Source organism: Ictidomys tridecemlineatus, chromosome 6 (assembly GCF_052094955.1).
Source record: "Ictidomys tridecemlineatus isolate mIctTri1 chromosome 6, mIctTri1.hap1, whole genome shotgun sequence".
In the NCBI taxonomy this organism is placed as follows: domain Eukaryota; kingdom Metazoa; phylum Chordata; class Mammalia; order Rodentia; family Sciuridae; genus Ictidomys; species Ictidomys tridecemlineatus.
In genome coordinates, this window is record NC_135482.1 from 19,290,467 (window position 1) to 19,309,582 (window position 19,116).

The 19,116-nt window shown below is 37.6% G+C and overlaps 1 protein-coding gene across 2 annotated transcripts in view; it reads right to left on the reverse strand.

Annotated features, from left to right (window-relative positions):
- Positions 1-202: 202 nt before the first annotated feature.
- Slc17a8 (solute carrier family 17 member 8) overlaps positions 203-19,116 on the reverse strand; it is a 56,586-nt gene continuing 37,672 nt past the window's right edge. For both annotated transcript variants that reach the window (XM_078052937.1, XM_005322375.4), the window contains 7 exons: positions 15,307-15,393; positions 14,808-14,947; positions 14,527-14,676; positions 13,522-13,654; positions 7,972-8,082; positions 3,651-3,778; positions 203-1,988 (listed from right to left, as the gene is read on the reverse strand). In XM_078052937.1, the coding sequence (XP_077909063.1) occupies positions 1,644-1,988; positions 3,651-3,778; positions 7,972-8,082; positions 13,522-13,654; positions 14,527-14,676; positions 14,808-14,947; positions 15,307-15,393 (1,094 nt within the window). In that variant the 3' untranslated portion in view covers positions 203-1,643. The remainder of the gene's footprint in view (positions 1,989-3,650; positions 3,779-7,971; positions 8,083-13,521; positions 13,655-14,526; positions 14,677-14,807; positions 14,948-15,306; positions 15,394-19,116) is intronic.

Below are 19,116 nucleotides of genomic sequence, written 5' to 3' on the forward strand. Positions count from 1 at the left end.
TACTCTTGTTCTGTTTTTGTTAGTTATAATATTATTCTTTTTATAAAATACATTATAATTCCACAGATACAACTAGGCAACAGAAATATATATGGGAAAATTAGAGGGAAAAATACTTTACTATAATATACTACAAGAAAGTCTATCTTTTTTTCATGATATTAAACTTTTCTTCTAAAAATAATAAAATTTTCAAAATCAATGAACAGGAAAATAATTTTATTTTTAAATAATCTTTTACATGACATGCCACATTACATTTTTAAATATATGTAGAGAGTACCCATGTTATTGCCTGATGCAATCAAAGATGAGTTTTTCAACACCAAATACAGGTTTTATTGTCTCAGTTTTTTTATTGTAGTATTTCCCTGTAGAACTACTGCTATATTGTTGTATCTCCCCTGCATATCATTCCAAACAAAGTTATTATGAAAAGTTCCATCATAATTTTGTACAATTTAATTAAACTTCTTAATATAATCACAAGCAGGAAAAGGCTAAAGACATACTTTTTTAAAACAGAAGATTCTTTCAAGACAATTTTATCTAATAAAATGCACAAACCTACTTCTGAAACTATTAAATGTCTTAAAGATTTGTAATTTGAAACATTATTTAACTGCATTCTTGATATTTCAAAGGGTTAAAATTTAATAGTCAACCCCTTGTTTATTTCTTTTCAGCCATGCTGACTATTGGATTCCTAGAAATTTGGTTCTCTTGCTTAGCTTCTTTTTTTTTGTTGTTCCGCTTTACTGGTTTGAATCTCTCATATAATTTGTGACCCTGAATATTTTAAAAACCTGTGAATTTATAAAATGGTTGGGTTCTTCAATTAATATAGGACCCTAAGTTTCTTAGAGTCCAGACAGTCATGTAATGTTTGAATTCCCTCTGCCACTCCCATCCCCCACACCTACCCCAAAGAGAATTACCCACAATACATTTCATTCCATTTCCAATTTTCATTACTAATAATGTTTTCCCTGTCCTGAGCTGAAATCTTCTTTCGTACAACTGCCACTCATTTTGGGCTTTGCCAATCTCAGCACTAGCCCTGGCCAGATGACCTTGGGCAAGTTGATGTCTTCTTGCTTTAGTTTCCTTAGTTGTAAAATGGAGATAATAAATGTATGTTATCAATACATGGAGATTAAATAAAAATGTTTATAAAGCACCTGGCACAACAGAGGGCCTCTAAGAATGGTACCTTGAATTAGAAATAAGAAACCCTCCTCTGCATGGCTGCCATCTGAGGTGTGGTAGCAACTATCATTTACTCTCCTCTTGATCAAACAGCCCCATTTCCTTCCATGTTTCTTTGAACAAAAAGATATTGTCTTCCTTATTCTTCTAGTCATCCCTTTTCACATAAGTTCAGTTTTTTGAGAAAAGGGTCAACTGCCAATCCAAATATATACGTATTAAACTATTTTATCAACTGAGAACAAACTCTAGATTCATGTCATTGCAGAATAATATTTTCTTTTTTACATTGCTATTTAATCTTCTTCCTTTCCCCTCCTACCTCAAGTGTCCCCATTATGTGGCCCCCTGGCAAGCTGGACTCTGAGGAAGGCAATAAGTATGGATACTTTATGGTTCTAATGTGAGGAAAAGACAGAAGCACCTCTCAGATATTAGGATATATCTGAGAAGTTTCCCTCTTCTCTCTGGTAGGATGTCAGTTCTCCCTCCTCGAGGGTCATTTCTCTCTGTCCTCTGTGTTCCTTCTTCTGGAATTCACAATTTTGACTGGTGGCGCCATAAGACATCTTCTTTCTGGGACTCACAAAAGTCTCGTGGTTGAGTTCTGTCTCCTCAGCTAATTCATCTTGGTCAATGATTCCACATTTCTCCTCACAGAGAGACTCTGGGTCAGCCCAATCCTGTTTCTCCCCAGAAGCAAAGATGCCATAGAAGATCACACCACTGTAGTGCACCAGTGCAGCAATGAGGAACACATTCTGCCACTCCTCACGGGTCTAAATGGAAAACAAAATGCAATTAATGTTTTCACCTAAAACAGAGATCTAGCAGTGTGTTCTGAAGGGCTTCGCTGAGACAAAACTACCTGCCAAACCCAAGGAAACACTGTGCTTCTTAGGAGGACATGGTCAGACGCTGCATTAAGACTATAATGAGGGTTAGGGTTGTGGCTCACTGGTAGAGCACTTGCCTAGCATGTGTGAGGCACTGGGTTCAATTCTCAGCACTGCATATATAAATACATAAAATAAAGGTCCATCACCAACTTTTAAAAAAGACTAGAATGAATGTGATTTTGAATTTAAAAAAATACATTTTAAAATAAATGACATGCAAAAATGCATGCTGCACCATTGCATAGCCCTCCTAAACATACAAACGTGCTTTCCTGTGTCACAGTAGACTAAGCCACACTTGCTTTAGGACCCAACAATTTTAAATATCAGAAATTGCTTTCTGGCTTACTGTTGGGTAAACAATATCTGAGCCATTGAAGTGTTCAACTTTTATGATCAGTAGTTTATTTATAATCATTTTTTCTACATAAAAAGTAGTAAATCAAAAAATAGGGACTTGGGTATAGATCAGCAGTAGAGTGCTTGCCTCACATGCACAAGGCCCTAGATTTCATATCCAGTCCTGCAAAAGTTGGGGAGGATAGTGTTTAAAGTAAGCAGAAGATAATATCTTAGATTGATAGGCATGTTACTGATCTTATCATCAAACAAAAAGGGGAAAAATGGGGCTGAGTGCTTGCCTAGCCCATGTGAGGCCTGGGTTTGATCCTCAGCACCACATACAAATAAATAAATAGAATAAAGGTGTTAAAAAAATTCCTTCCTTTAAAAAAAAGGGAAAACATGGATTCTCTGGCTGTCTCCAAATTCCATCTCCTTTTTTGTCAACAAGCAAGGAAAGTTACCTCACACTTTCTTCTCAAAGAAGATGGAAGAATATCTGAAGTCATATTGTAATAAGCAATTTGACTAAGAAAATAGGCCAAAACCCCATACCAGCAAATAATTCCTGATTATAAAAAGTGGATCCTGAAATTTTTTCCCCATAGAGATACAGAAATCAAGTGGCCTGTGGTTGAACTCTGGATGGGTTGCAGGATCTCTCTGTACCTCCCATGCTGGTGTAAATACACAAAGGCTCAATAAAGACTGAGTTCCACACCCTTGAAAGTTCTTAGGAAGGATCATTAATGTCTTGTTTATTTTGCTTCTGAACAAGGAAGTAGAGCAGCACTAATATTCTTATGCTAGAACACACTAGGCAATAGATGGAAATAACCTATAAAGTTTAATCACTTCAAATTATAAAACAATCTTGGTAACTCATTTATCCTGAGTTGATTGCCTCAGTTTCTTCTTTGGGTCTCTCAATGGTCTCTGTGACCTTCATCCTTGTCCCCTACACCTTTATTTCTTAGTTGAGAAAACATGGAACCAAACAACAATCAGTCCTGGTGGCATCAACAAGTAATGATATAAGAAACAGGAGGAGGAGGAAAGAAGAGGAAGAAGTGGTTCAGCAACTTCAGCAAGGTTAAGGACACATGTATTTACATTTTCAGGCTCAGGTAGGGCCTTGAGATCTCAAGTTTTGCAGCACTTCTACTGTAACCCATAACCACAAAGGAGACCATTCATTACCTTGTGCTTGGTCATTGCACCAACAATGAGGGGACAGACCATTCCAGAAAGGGTTCCCACTCCATTTGAGATCCCCATGAGAATGCTGGCATAGCGGGGAGCAATGTCGAGGTGGTTGACGTTAAAACCTACAGTGAAGCCAAAAACCTCAAAATCAGAGTCAAGAACGGGATTTCAGATATCCTTTGAGAAATACTTGTTGTGCCCCGATTCTCATCAATCCACTGGATACCCTCTAGTATATGACTAATGGGCCCTCTACCAAGAGGCCTCAGTTTAGCACTGCCAGGCTGTGTCTGCACAAAACAGTTAAACATGCTACTACTAGCCATGTCTGCTTGGGTTCTGGATGGGGAGAATTGCAGCATGTGTGTCCTGTAGATCTGGAACTCCAAAACATAGTGTTTAGGGAATCCTGAAAAGCCAAAGCCTGCACCACATCTTTTCAGAGTAAACAATCAAATTTGTAGAATCCAACCTTACTTTGTAATATGTCCCCTCCTACCCCCAGACTCACTCCTAAAAGGCCCTGTAGATAAGTCTGCCTTCACGTCCATGCAGCTTACAGGAAAGGCTGGGTTTTGGTTTTTGTTTTTTAAATAATAAACATTTGCATAAACATTAGCAGAGCCCTCTATAATTGATAAAAACACTTTCACACACCTACTTGATTTGGAGTCTGTGCATTTCGGATTTGAATTTTATTTCCATCTCATACTCAAGTGCATTTTTACCTTAGTTCTCTCATCACTAAAGATGAGGATCCTCATCAGTAAAGATGGTGGTCTTGTGATTCACCTCCTAAAGATACTGTGGCCTGAGACTCAAGAGAAACGGGTATCTGGGAGCCCTTAGAAAAGAGCTGAGCTATTGTAACCACCATCACCACTGCTGCTTCCACTGTCATTGCTAAGCATTTCCCTGTCTCTGGGGTCTTCTATCAAAATTGGTGAAAAGTGGTAAAATAGGAGGTAAGATAATATGTTGCCAACACCTCACTGTAGAATTCATTTGTCAGGAGAAAAGAATGAGTAGAAGGAAGGGGAAACCAGTGAAGGAAGGAAAGGCAGAGCTATGAACAAGGCTTGAGGCAGTGGAAATCAACTTTGCCAATACAGCCCAAGGGTGCATTTCAGAGTCAGCTCTGAGGTGCAACCCGAGTCTAAGGATTTAAACTTCCTAAACCTAAGTTTCCTCATCTATAAATTGGGGGTAGTTATTCCCATAAATTTTTGAGTATTAAATTAAATGCATGAACCTTCTATAACTGATAAAACACTTTCATGTGTTTGAATGTATGTTGAATACCTGCTACCCAGAGGTGAGAGCCAACACCTATACTCTTGATAGGTTATTAGCCATCTGTCTTATTTACCACTACCTCCCCTGCACTAGAAAAGCGTCTGGCATAGAGTAGCTACTCCCTAAGTATTTGTTTAATTAATAACTAATTTCAGTTACTGAAATTACAGCAAGGAGTTGTAATTTTGTTTATTCATATCTTTGTTTCCCTTTTTTGTTTGTTTTTTAATTCTCTTTCTGTACAAAGAACCCGGAAATAGGATTTAAAACAAACATTTTTTTCCCTAATCTTGCATATTGTTTGGCTGCTTTTTTCCTACCTCCATTCTTGGAACATTTTTGAGAAAACCATTTCTGTCATAAACATACCTTCTCTTTCAGATCAAAGTGCCAGCAAGTCAGAATATAAAACAGCTGCAAGATTAGTTAATCTTACAGTTCATTTGAATGTGATAAATACTTTATTAGAAAAGAACCCAGAGATAAAAAGCAATTAATGATTGTCTAGTATTATATTCTGATACAAAGCCTAGGCATCTGTGTTCAGCTAAAGATAATGTGACAATATCTCAGTTTCTTGATGATTGCTCCACAATCCTAGTGTTCTGGGTGTGGGGGTAATCATCAAGAAACTGGGATATTGATAGATTTTTGTAGCAAATGAGAAACTAGGAGAGTCTGTATTTTCTACACAGAACATCTCCCAAAGTGGCCGTCACTCGGGCTTAGCATCTTTCTAGCCTCACCTATCAAGATTGTCTTGTGTATAATCAGCTCCCGAATTGTGCCAGTCTTCCCCAGAATCCTTATTTATTCCTTGCAAATTTTGCAGACAGCAGATCCTTAGGAACTATCACCCTCATGGATACAGTCACTCCCATAGTGTCATTGTTGAGTCAGATAGACTTTTATTTCAATTTAAGCTACTCAACATATTTAGGTAAATTAAATTACCTTTCTGAGCTTCAATATCCTCATCAGTAAAATGGACATAGCAATTCCCTTATCATAAGGTTGTGATGGGGATTAAATGATAGATCGAGCTTTAAAAGTGGCAAGCATGCCATAATCCCAGCAACTAGGGAGACTGAGGAAAGAGGATTGCAAGTTCAAGGCCAGCCTCAGCAATTTAGCAAGGCCCTAGGCAACTTAATGAGAACTTGTCTTAAAATAAAAAGGGCTGGGGATGTGGCTCTGTGGTTAAACATCCCTGGATGCAATCCCTAGCACCCTCCTCCCCCAACAACAACAAAAAAAAAAAAAAAAAGGAGGAGAGAAAAAGTGGCAAGTGGCAAGCATTAAGTGTTTTTTTTAAAAAATGGCAGCAGCTATGATTGGGGTGTACCCCTGTTTCTCTCCTTTTGATTGTGACTTAATTGCAATCCAAAGGAAAGGAAGCAATATGAACCTGAACGTTTCAATATCTCTGAAGACAGGATATGAATCTCTTTTGCATCACAGAGTTATCAAGGGATGGTGTCCCTCAACATCCTACTGGAAGAAAGTCATGACTGCTCTCACCTGCCTACTCAGAGGACGCTATCAGCATCACTGCGGAGCTTGTTAGAAATATAGACCTCAGGCCCCACTCTGGACCTACCAAATCAGCCTCTGAATTCTGCAAGATCTTAGGGTAGTTTCTACTTGCATTAAAGTCTGGGAAGCAAGGGTTAGTGTGCATAATAATATAGCAATAGCAACAGTGAATACTTAAAATTTTGTTCTGCCTCTGACGCTGTGCTAAGGGCTTCAAATACCTTGTTTCCACTAGAATGTTAACTTTCTGAGGGCAGAATGTTTGATTTGTTCACTGTATCACCCTACTGCTGAGAGCAGTGCCTACCTAGTAAAAAGTGTGGGGGAATGCATCAAAGATCTCCATCCATCCTCCCAACAACCCCATGAAGTTGTGGTTGTCTCTCTCCAATCTCTGGATGAGAACTTAAATAATTTAGCAAATTTTTCTTTTATAAATGAAAAGAAGTTAAGGATGGTCTCGCACCCAGGTCCAAACCCAAATTCCTAGATACATGCTACTTTGAAAGTATACATTTCTTCCCAAATTATTCATTAGCTCTATTTACTTTTCATAGATATCTCAAGCCTCTATTTTAGGGTAGTTTAGACCAAAAGTTCCATCTTTTTTTGTTCTAGCACATTACCACTCTATTTGATATTAAAGGTAGGCTGAGATAATGAGAAAAATATAGACAGATGACAGGTGTAACTGTGCTTCTGTCCTTTTGTCACCAACCATATGGCATTAGAAAAGTTCCCAATTTTTCTGAGTTTTTGTTAAATATCAGTAAAATAATGAAAAGTCAGTAAAATATTGATACTACTACTTGCTTCACAATGCTGTGAGATAGATGCAATTATATGAAATTTTTGGTACAATTTTTATTGAGATATTTAAAAATTAGACAAACAACTAAATTTTGCTTTCCCATCCAGTTTTGCACAGGGAGCTTCTGAAGTCTATTAGATATGACATAGTTGTACACTGGCTTCTCAAAGTAGATTGATTTCTGCCCCTGTAAAATGGGGCTCCTAACAGCACTGATACCCCTAGGGTGATTATGGGAATGATAGGGCTTAATACACATAAAGAGTTTTGAATATGCTTGATCAAGGTCAGCTTGTGTCTTCATTACTATTCCTACCTGATCCACCTGTCCTGAAAGTCCACTTCCCTCCCCAGACCTCCATTTAGAAAATGGAGCCTTCATTTTCAAAAAATCTAAGGAAACTTCCTTTAAAAAAAAAAAGTAGGTCTCTGCTTGTGTCTCAAGGAAGTCACCTGTGACTTTTTCCAGGGCAGAGTAAGTAGGGACAACCCCAGCTTAAATGGATGACTAAGTCCATCCCAGTCATCTTACAATGTCTCCCATTAGACAGACTCTCTAGGCAGTGAGTGGTCCTGTTCCTCAGAGTGGCCTGGCTACTGAAGGAGGGGGCTACAAGGCCCTTTCTTTCCTTCCTCCTAAGACAAGATTCAGACACACCAAGGATACTTTACCTGAAATGGCAAAGCCACTAAATCCTACAGCAAGCACCAGGAAGGAGATAGCCACCCCTTTGGTGTGGGAAAAACCAACCACCAGGAGCAAGGTTGCCTCCATGCCAAAACCTGCAAATGGAAACAATGGGGGGGGGAGTGTCATTTTCATGTCAGCCGGAGGTTATTAATTTATCAAATAAGAATGAATCCATATTTCCATGGGCCTAGGTTTTGCTCCATACATTCTAGCACAATGCTATTACCCAGATGGGAGATTCTGTGAACTGGATAACATTATCTTGGTGCACATTGAACACCAAATGGTTCCAGTGATGTTCCTGGGATGAGGAATGTTATTAGTTACTTCATGAGTTGTTGTACATACTATTTCTAAATACTAAAACTCTTCTACATGTTTTTACTGATTCCTTGTTTGACTACATAGGTTATGGCCTCCCACATAAAAATAACATGACAAAATGGACATAGTGCTATACATTTGTGATCACGGTTGTTCAGGTGGCTAAGGTAGGAGGACTATGAATTCAAGGCCAGCCCAGGCAATTTAGCAAGATCCTGTCTCAAAATATTTTTTTTAAATAGGGGGAAGAGTGTACCTCCGGGATAGAGTGCTTGCCTAGCAAGTGTGAAGCCCTGAGTTCAATCCCCAATACCACAAAAAAATAGAATTAAAATAACACAACAATATTAATATTTATTGCCAGAAAGCTGTAGTAGATAAATATCTGAAATAAAAATCAGGGCCTGACTGCTTGTAACAGAGAAAGCAAAATTCTTCACCAAATCTCAGATATTTGCATAAAAACACAGCAGGACAAAAGTACTTTCTGTTCCTTTCATTCAAAATAAGTGAGTCCAGCACAATAAAAATGGATGAGAAAATTATGAAGAATTTCTTCTCATAAAAAAAAAGTCAGCCCACAGCAGACAATTAAATACCATTTGCAGTATGTGAAGTGCCCTGGGAACGGGGAGACAATCAGCGATGCTTCATTCTGGAGACTGCTGATGCTAGACATCCCCACACCACTGACCTACAGTTACATCAAAGGCAACATACCCAAACCACGTCTCAGTTCCCCTACTTTTTTACTCCTAAGAAAAATGAAGCAACCACCACCAATAAGTTCTTTGTTTTCCTTCTCTAAATTAATCTCCTAATATTCGTGTTGAGGACCCAGACTATAAAAGTCAGATGAGATTGGCATTCAGTTCCACCTCAGAATCACTGATTGTGTAACCCTGGACAAGTTACTTCACCTCTTCAATTCCTCACTGGAAAAAAAAAATGGAGATAATAATACAACCTTGTAGCATACTGGGAGACAAAATGCAATTGCATATGTGAGGTGGATGGGCACTGTTCAACAAATGGTTACCAAAAGTCCAATGCAGGAACTTGAGAATCATCTTGTATTTCTCTTCTTTCCTCTGTTTCCACATAAAAATCTATAGGTTTGTCCTCAAAAATATCTACCAACTTCCACTTTCCCTACCTCTGCCTCTGTCCTAGTCCTGGGCCCCCTTTGCCTCTCACTCAGACAATTACAATAGCCTTTTTGGTGGTCTTCCCTCCTTGTCCTCCTCTGGTCCATTCACTCACCACTGTCTTCCTAAATCACATGTCCCTTCTTTGCTTAAAACATTTGTCAAGGGCTCCATGTCGATAGTACAGCATTATATAATAGTCCCTCTTGCTGTTCCAGTTTCCTCTCCTGCCAGCCCTCACCTCTGACCTCACTGTCTATGTGCCAAACATAGCCCTCTGTGTTGCATTAACAGCTCTAAAACTTCTCTAATCCACACAACCTGTCTCATGCCCATGTGTATTTTCATGTACTATTCCTTGCCTGGGACATTCTTTTCCCACCATCTTCTCTTTTTCTAGAGAAGTTATTCTCCTTTAAAGTTCAGTTCAAATATTGTTCCTCTAGAAAGCTTCCTGGAAAACTCTACGCCACCCTCAATCAGTGAAACTGACATTTCCTTCTCCTCCTCCTCCTCCTCCTCCTCCTCCTCCTCCTCCTCCTCCTCCTCCTCCTCTTCCTCCTCCTCCTTCTCTTCCTCCTCCTCCTCCTTCTTACTTGCCATAGAACTTTTCACACTGCTTTGTAATTTTTCATTTGTGTTTCTGCCTCTCCCACAAAACTGTAATTTTAACACAAAATCTAGCTTAGCACAGAATGCACACCCAATAAATAACACTTAATGAATTAATGCCAGGGAAAGAAAATGGGATCAAAATATTTAGGTTGGAATGAAAGCTATAGCACTTATTGTAAATTTGGTTAAGTTACTCATTTCTTCAAAACTACCATAGAGAAAGGCAAGTATTAATCACTATTTTAGACGGAACCAGTTGTGCTTTTAAAATATGGGTTTGGGCCAGGTAAAGTGGTGCATACCTGTAATCCCAGAAGTTCAGGAGGCTGAGGCAGGAGGATCACAAGTTCAAAGCCAGCCTCAGCAATTTGGTGAGGCCCTAAGCAACTCAGTGAGACCCTGTCCCTAAGAAAAATATTAAAAAGGGCTGGGGATATAGCTTAGTTAAGTGCCACTGCGTTCAATCCCTGGTACAAAAAAAAAATAGTAGGTGTGGGCTGGAGATATAGCTCAGTGGTAGGATGCTTGCTCATCATGCACAAGGTCCTAGGTTTGATCTCAACCTTGGGGGATAGGGAAGAAAACTGGGTTTTATATCATTTGCTACTTGTTCTTAATTTGCTTCATAGTTTCAAATTAATCAGAGAAAAATTGCTGGTGTTCAATATACTGACTATATGTGTTTTAGAAGTAACCTACCTTAAATAACAAAGCATTTGACCGACTCTCTTTAACATTTCAACTAAGATTGTGCCAGAAAGTTGATTCCCCCAAAGAATTAGAATGAGGACATTGTATGAAAAATAACACTTAGAAATGATATATATTGCTTCATCTGTAAGAATAAAGGTGATCTTGACCAAATTGTTAGCAGACTGCCAAAGTAAGTAAAAGCAGTGAAGAGCCTAAATGGTTTCTCTTGATGGTTAAAGGTGCTAGAGATAGGACTGTATGTTTCAGGAGCTTAAGGATAAAATTTGAATTTCAGGGATAACCAAAAGATCCTTAAAAATGAACCTATGTAAAGTTAAGATAAACAACATTAAGATTTAAAGACCCTGGGTTCAATCTCCAGCACCACACACACACACACACACACACACACACACACACACACACACACCAAAAAAAAAACACAAAGATTTAAAGACCTAAGAACATTTTCATTTCATATTTAAATAGCCTGGGGTTCACACAGGCAACTGATTCAGCCAGACTAGAATTTTTTCGTTTTAGTCATATTTACAGGTACTACAGTGGGGAATACAAGGATCTTGGAAATATGCCCTGAGTCAGAATGAACTAGAACAGAACATCATGTCTTAACGTGATCTTCTTGTTTTAACTGTTTGTATCAACCCATGTCTCTTGTCTGTGGAAAAAAAAGAAGGACAAAACAGGTTCCAAGATGCATGTGATCCTTCTTAGATGTGAAATGGCCATGTAATTCTTTTTAGGAAACATGAAACCAACTGAAATTCTCTAGAAGATCCTCACAAGCATCTTGTCATATCAAAATAAATCTGGATTTTTCAGATATGTTTTTAGGTAGTTGTAACTCATCTAGCATCTCTATTTAAACAAAGAAGGATGACTGTGGTCTTTTTCTGTATTTTTTTTTAAGTTTCTATGTAAAATTCACTGATGATACTATGTCAAAATATAAAACAATAAGAAAAAACAGTGAAAAGGTATTTTTAAAAGATGAGAGGAATTTTTGGAAGATATCATATATATTCTACTTTCTGCATGAAAAAATTTTTTTTTCTCTCAACGGGCACTTTGTTAGCACTTAAAAATTTTTTGAGCTCTCATTACCAATACCCAACACCATCCCCACCACTGTCTCACTCTCACCATCAAATTGCCTTCTCTGACACTTAGCCCCCGTGTCCTCTTACACAAACCTTTGTATTACATTGGGCCCACCCAATAATACAGGATAATCTCCCCATTGCAAGATCCGTAATTTAATCATGCCTGCAAAGTCCCTTTTGAGAAGTGGGCAAATATATTCAGGGATTCTAAGAATTAGAACCTGGATATTATTCTGCCTACTAGAGCTGCTTGGAAAGGATCTTGAATGCAGAGCCCCTTTAACCCATCATAGAGTAGACCTCTGCCTACCAACCTTCAGTCTCCTACACAAAAGCTCAAGTTAAGGTCAAGCCCAACAATTTCTGCCTAATAGACCTGACCCATCTAATCTGGAGTCAGAGCATGCTCAATCCCTCCTTTTCAATTTAAATCCCAGTTGTGACCTCTTTCAGAATATCCTCTTATTCCCACCTGACCCCAGCCCCCTGGAGAGGTAGCAACAAAGAGTGACTGGGAGAATTGGCAATTTTCTCAGTCTGACCTGATACCTTACACAGAATCGGCTGCTCAAGTAAGTCACTTTATTTTGCCTCAGTTTTATTTCTGTAAATTGTATGTAGTTATAGCACTTGCTTTACATTGGAATTATGAAGATTAAATAAGATAATATATGTAAAGAATTTAGTGTTTGGCATAGAAATTACTCAATAAATGCTAATTTAAAAAGCAAAACAAATAAGACGAAAATGGAGAGGTTAAAAAATGGTGAACAATTACAAACATTGCAGATGTTCATGACTAATTTCACCTAGTCTTTTGGGAAATCACCTTTCACTTTATTTTTCTAAAATGAAAACATAAAGCAGGTATAAACAAACCAAAAGAAAATGGTTGTGTGTACTGTGTATTTGTGTGTGCAAAGTGTGTTATGTGTGTATGCATGTACCCATGCACAAGCATATGTTGGGAAGAAAGAAGTCTATTCAGAAAAAATACTTTCCTTTCCTGTAGTGTATGCCTGTCATCCCAGTGACTTGGGAAGCTAAGGCAAGAGAATCACAAGTTTAAGACCATTCTGGGCAACTTAGTAAGTTCCTATCTCAAAACAAAAAAAAAAAAAAAAATGAAAAGGACTTGGGATGTAGCTCAGTGGTAAAGTAAACCTCTGGGTTCAATCTTCAGTATCTAAAAAAATAATAAGAAGAAATATTTTCTTATATGTCTTACCAAAATATACATATATGTGAAAGGGGAGGAAGGAAGAAAGGAAATAAACTATGTAAACAATATATGTAGAAGAACATGTGGAAAAGATAAATAATAAACAGATATATAACTGGAAGTCATGTGGCTTTGGCTTGAGAGTAGACAAAAGAAACATTTTTTGGTTTTAAGCATGCCCTGATATATCAGGCATCAGCTAGTTGTCCTACCTCAGGTTGCACAAAGTACAGGCTAAATGGCCACTTAGCAGTAGTGTGATGGACACAATCGTCTGCTGGAGGGACAGACCTAAGGGTTTCTAAGATCCGTCCCAAGAACTAAACATGTTTTCTAAAGTTTCTGAAGTCCCATTCACTCTCATTCTTCAAAAGCTGCTTAAGCTTCCTGTGAAATCCACAGTACCTCCACAGTTCATGATCTTTCTGACAGCAGTTGTGGTCAAAATCTTCCTGCTTCTTAAATAATCAGCCAGTTGCCCTCCGATAGGCACAACGATTGTCATCACCATGTGTGGGACTGCCGACAAGAGACCCACCTGGAGGGAAAAAGTACATTTCTTCTAAGAGATGCATCTCTGTCATTTCCTACTCCCCCTCATCCCACTGCCCCACAGCCTCCACCAAATTTAATCTTTTAATGTGGGATCCAGGATGGTCTGAATGTCAGAATAAACACAACGAACGAGTGAATGATTTTGAGCATGATGATGACTCTTATTCATCACGGAGGCCCCAGCAGCCAGCACAGGGCTCGGTACTTCAAAGGCACACCACCTGGCACAGAGTAAGTGCGTGCTCACTGGTGGCAGCCACCATCTGGTGACTCTACTAGTTCTTCCATAGTACCCATAGCTATGCAGACATAGACCTCCACTAGGCTCTTGTTTCTTCCCTGTAGGAAGAAGATTTTGTTCTTTTATGATGATAGTTTGTTTCACCATCAAAAGCCTCCCTCCCTGTAAACAGCCTAATGAAAGTGGCTGGGGACACTGAAGGACATTCTTTCTAAACCATCCCAAGCAATTGTTATTACTGCTACTGCCAGCACTAAATAGAGAAGAGCATCTGAAAATGAACTTTTAAGGTTCTTTCTATGGAGTAGTTTATAGGGAGAAAAGAAAGCACATCTTTTTATCCTTAATATACATTGAGTTAACTTCAAAAACGCCTTGAAATTAAGTACAAATAGAATTTTTACAAGCAGCTTAATACAGCTCTGATCCTAAGAAAAAATTAAATATCCAATATACCATGCACTGAATATATAACTTGTCTGACCTCCAAGATATTAGATGTCACAGAACAATTATGAGTTTTGATCAGCAGTTTAATTATTTTATCATACAAATATATTCTCAGAAACAAGGGAGTTAAAGTTCAAGAATATTTGAAGCATATGTGTGTTTACCTTACTTATTGCAAATCCAAAGACCTCTTCAAAATAAGCAGGCTGACTTATTAAGAGTAGATAAAAGGTCCAGCTTCTGCAAAAATTTGCCACAATGATTGCATAAACCGGCAATGATGTGAAAAATCTTTTCCATGGTGTATTAAATTTCTAAAGAGTGAAAATATTATAAGATTTTCCATGAAAATATTGGCATCTTATTTTTTTAAGAGTATGACACAATCACTAAGAGAAATACCCATATGAAAGAGGCAAGACTTTATCTTTCCATTTATACTTACATTTAGACTGGCCAAGTTGGCACCTTCTCCAATGCTTGTCTCTATATATGTCTTCTCCTCATTGGATATTGTAGGGTGAGCTGCAGGGCACTCATAGGCCTGCAACAGCCAGAACATGTACCAGATAATTCCAAGCATACCTGCAGTTAAAAAAACAGAAGGCTTGATGATATGGTCTTATTGTCTTCCTTCTCTCAATTTTTTAATTTTTAAAATATTCCAAAATTACCATAAGAATTTCTCAGCTAAGAGAAATTATTTTGTTATATTTTCCTGTTGTTGTTTACAGGTATTTAAAGAAAAATAATGATCTGCTAGTTAAAAAAACCAAGTTTAATAAAAGTATTAAATTAATCTCAAAAAATAAGTGTTCCTTTTATATAATAAACTGGTCTTAGTGACCTCTATTTTCATGTAATAAACTCTTAGCTAAACCCTTCTAGAATTAAGTGCCATCTTCATGAGACATGGTGTGAACACATAATGACAAACCACTCACCATAAATATAAAAGACAGAGGCCCATCCAATGTACTGCACCAATACTCCAGCCAGAGGCATGGCAACCACTGCACCCGCATAGGAGCCTAGAACCAGAAAAGATGGAGGGAAATTGACCAGTCACCATGCAAACCTTTTCAACCCATTTTCATGTGACAAAGCTGAGGACAAATCAAACTGAGCCTGGGTCTGACTGCCTCTGTGGGACGAGCCAGGCTAACTCCCAGTGTACCCTAAAACAGGACTCCCAGGAAAGGAAGGCTACCAGGATACCCTTAAGCTTCCTCCAGGGACCATCCAGGGATTAGACCAAGATTTCTCAGGTGCCACAAAGTGGAAGGACATGAGAGAATGAAATCAGAAGATGAGAAAAATCTAAGAGAAATTTTTCAAATGTGAACAGGCACAATATTGGGTGCTGAAGATAGTAAGTGAAAGAACATATGGAACCTGCCTTGTAGAGTTTACAGCTGGGAGGATTCTCACCTCCGTCCTTAAATAAGAGACACTGAACTATTAAAAAGGATTATGTTTTTTTATAGACTTGATATTTAAAAAAAGAAAAAGAAACAGTTGAATTCCAGGATGACAGGAAGGCTCTTGTCTCCATTCACTTCCCGAGTAGATATATTTTGAAAGTTTATTTCTGTTGAATAAAAATTATAGGAGGCCATTATTTTGTATGAGGTTCTTGCACTGGACCCCAATAGACCAGACTAAAAATCAAAATGAAGTTACTCATGCTAAAGTTTCACCAATCCAAAATTAAGCTATTTATCTAACTTTTGTTTTTTGTTGTTTACCTATATTTTATTTATTTATTCGTTTGTTTTTAATGCGGTGCTGAGGATCAAACCCTATGCCTCACATGAACTAGGTAAACAGTCTGCCACTGAGCTACAGTCCCAGCCCTTTTATCTGACTTTTCAGGAAACCAGGAGAAATGAGAGAACAGCCAATATCCCAAACAGGCCAGTTTAATTGGCATAATGGAGTTCTCCATGTCTTAATACTTAGACAAAAAAGATGACTTGATGTTAGCCAGATATTTTTCTATTGTTCTGTGTATTTGTCCCTGCTGTCCTTCAAGGAAAATAACTTGAAAATGATCAGTCTGCTTTTTGTTCTTTGTTTCTGCTTTTTTCAGACCTTTTCTGTCCATAAAACCAACCTCTTCTGTTCAAGACATTTGAAATAATCATTTTATTTTCTGAAATGAACTGCTGCTGATTCTACAATAAAAAACAAAGCCAATTAAGATCCTTAAGCTAGCCAGGTGCTCATCTGTAATTCCAGCAACTTGAAAGGCTGAGATAGAATTGCAAGATGGAGGCTACCCTGGGCAATTTAGCAAGACTTGTCTCTAAATAAAAAGGACTGGGAATATAGCTCACAGGTAAAGCCCCCCTAGATTCAATCCTCAGTACTAGGGGGAAAAAAAAGATATTTAAATTGTTGTAATTTTGTCCTTTTACATTTCTTACTTTGTAAATACTTAACCTTGTAAATAGTTACCTATGTAAGGTAAAATAATAAGATATCTAGACAAGATAATAAGGGCTAGAGGCAGTGAAGTGGAGCACCTGTCTTCTACAGCTACAGGACATCTGGAAAGAAAACATTACCCCTGCAAACTCCCAACAAATACTAACTGAATTGAAAAATTACTATCTGAAACTCCCCCTGGGCCTTGGATGAGAAATTCTTGCTTCATAAAAATAAGCATCATGTAAGGAAATTCCACATTCCAGAATCCAGTGCTAAAGAAGATTTTTAGGAAATGGGAAGTGGGGGATCTTCCAGAGAAATGGATTAAACCTTATCTTTCTGAACTGGCCTGACTCTCTAAGAAAGATCCAACATGGAATCTGGAATCATTAATACTATACCCAAGGAAGCTGAAAGATTCATTCACAAGTAAAATAGGAATGAAATATCTGTCTTATGAGGTTGATTTGAGGGTAAACTAAACTATGTATATGAGATGCTTTGTAAGCTATAAAGGGTAACGTAAACACTATTTAAGCTAAACTAAAGTCCAACATCATTCTAAATGGACAAAAACTGAAAGAATTGCCTCTAAAAAACTGGAACAAAACAGGGATGTCCTCTTTTATTCAACATAGTCCTGGAAACTCTAACCAGAGCACTTAGACAAAAGAAAGATATTAAAGGGATAAAAATAGGAAAAGAAGAACTCAAACTATTTCTATTTGACAAGGACATGAATCTATATTTAGAAGACCCCAAAAACTCTACCAGAAAACTTGTAGAACTCATAAATGAATTCAACAAAGGAGCACGATATAAAATTAACACCCATAAATCAATTATGTTCCTATACCTCAGTGATAAAACAACTGAAAGAGAAATAAGGAAAACTCTCCCACTCACAATAGCCTAGAAAAAAAATATATAATATTGGGGAATCAATCTCACAAGAGAGGAGAAAGACCTTTACAATAAAAACTACAGAATACTAAAGAAAGAAATTGAAGAAGACCTTAAAAGATAGAAATACCTCCCATGTTCTTAGATAGGCAAAAGTAATATTGTCACAATGGCCATACTACCAAAAGTGCTATACAGATTCAATGCAATTCCTATTAAGGTTCCGATGATCTGATGATGTTCTTCATAGAAATAGAGAAAGCAGTCATAAAATTCATTTGGAAAAATAAGAGGACCAGAATAGCCAAAGTAATTCTCAGTGAGAAAAGTGAAGCAGGAGACATCATAATACCAGACCTTAAATTATACTACAGAGCTATAGTAACAAAAATGGCATGGTATTGGCGGACATGAAGACCAATGGAACAGAACAGAAGACACAGAGACAAACCCACATAAATGCAGTTATCTCATACTTAACAAAGACATCATAATCATACATTGAAGAAAAGATAGCCTCTTCAACAAATGGAAAACTGGAAATCCATATGTACTAGGATGAAATTAGACCCCTATCTCTCATTCTACACAAAACTCAAAGTGGATCAAGGACCTAGGAATTAGACCAAAGACCCTGTGCCTACTTGAAGAAAAAGTAGGCCCAAATCTCCATCGTGTTGGCTTAGGAACTGAATTCCTCAACAAGACTCCTAAAGTACAAGAAGTGAAATCAAGAATCAATAAATGGGATGTATCAAACTAAAAAGTTTCTTCACAGCAAAGGAAACAATCAAGAACATGAAGAACAGCCTAAAACTGGGAGAAAAATTTTACCACCTGCACCTCAGACATAGCATTAATCTCCAGGATATATAGAGAACTCAAAAAACTTAACACCAATAAAACAAATAACCCAATCAATAAATGGGCAAAGGAACTGAATAGACACTTCACAGAAAAAGAAATACAATTGGTCAACTAATATGTGAAAAAAAATGTTCAACATCTCTAGCAATTAAAGAAATTGCAAATCAAAACTAAACTGAGATGTCATCTCACTCCAGTCAGAATGGCAATTATCAAGATTATAAGTAACAATAAATGTTGGCAAGGATGTAGGGGAAAAGATTCACTCACACACTGTTTTGATGGGACTGCAAATTTCTCCGTACTGGAAAGCCATATAGATTTTCCTCAGAAAACTTGGAATGGAACCACCATTTGACCCAGTTATCCCCACTCCATGGTATATACCCAAAAGACCTAAAATCATCATATCACAGTGACACAACCACATCAATGTTTATAGCAGCTCAATTCACAATAGCTAAACTAAGGAACAAAACTAGGTTCCCTTAAACAAATGAATGGATTTAAAAAAAAAAAAAACCTGATCCATATACACAATTGTATATTAC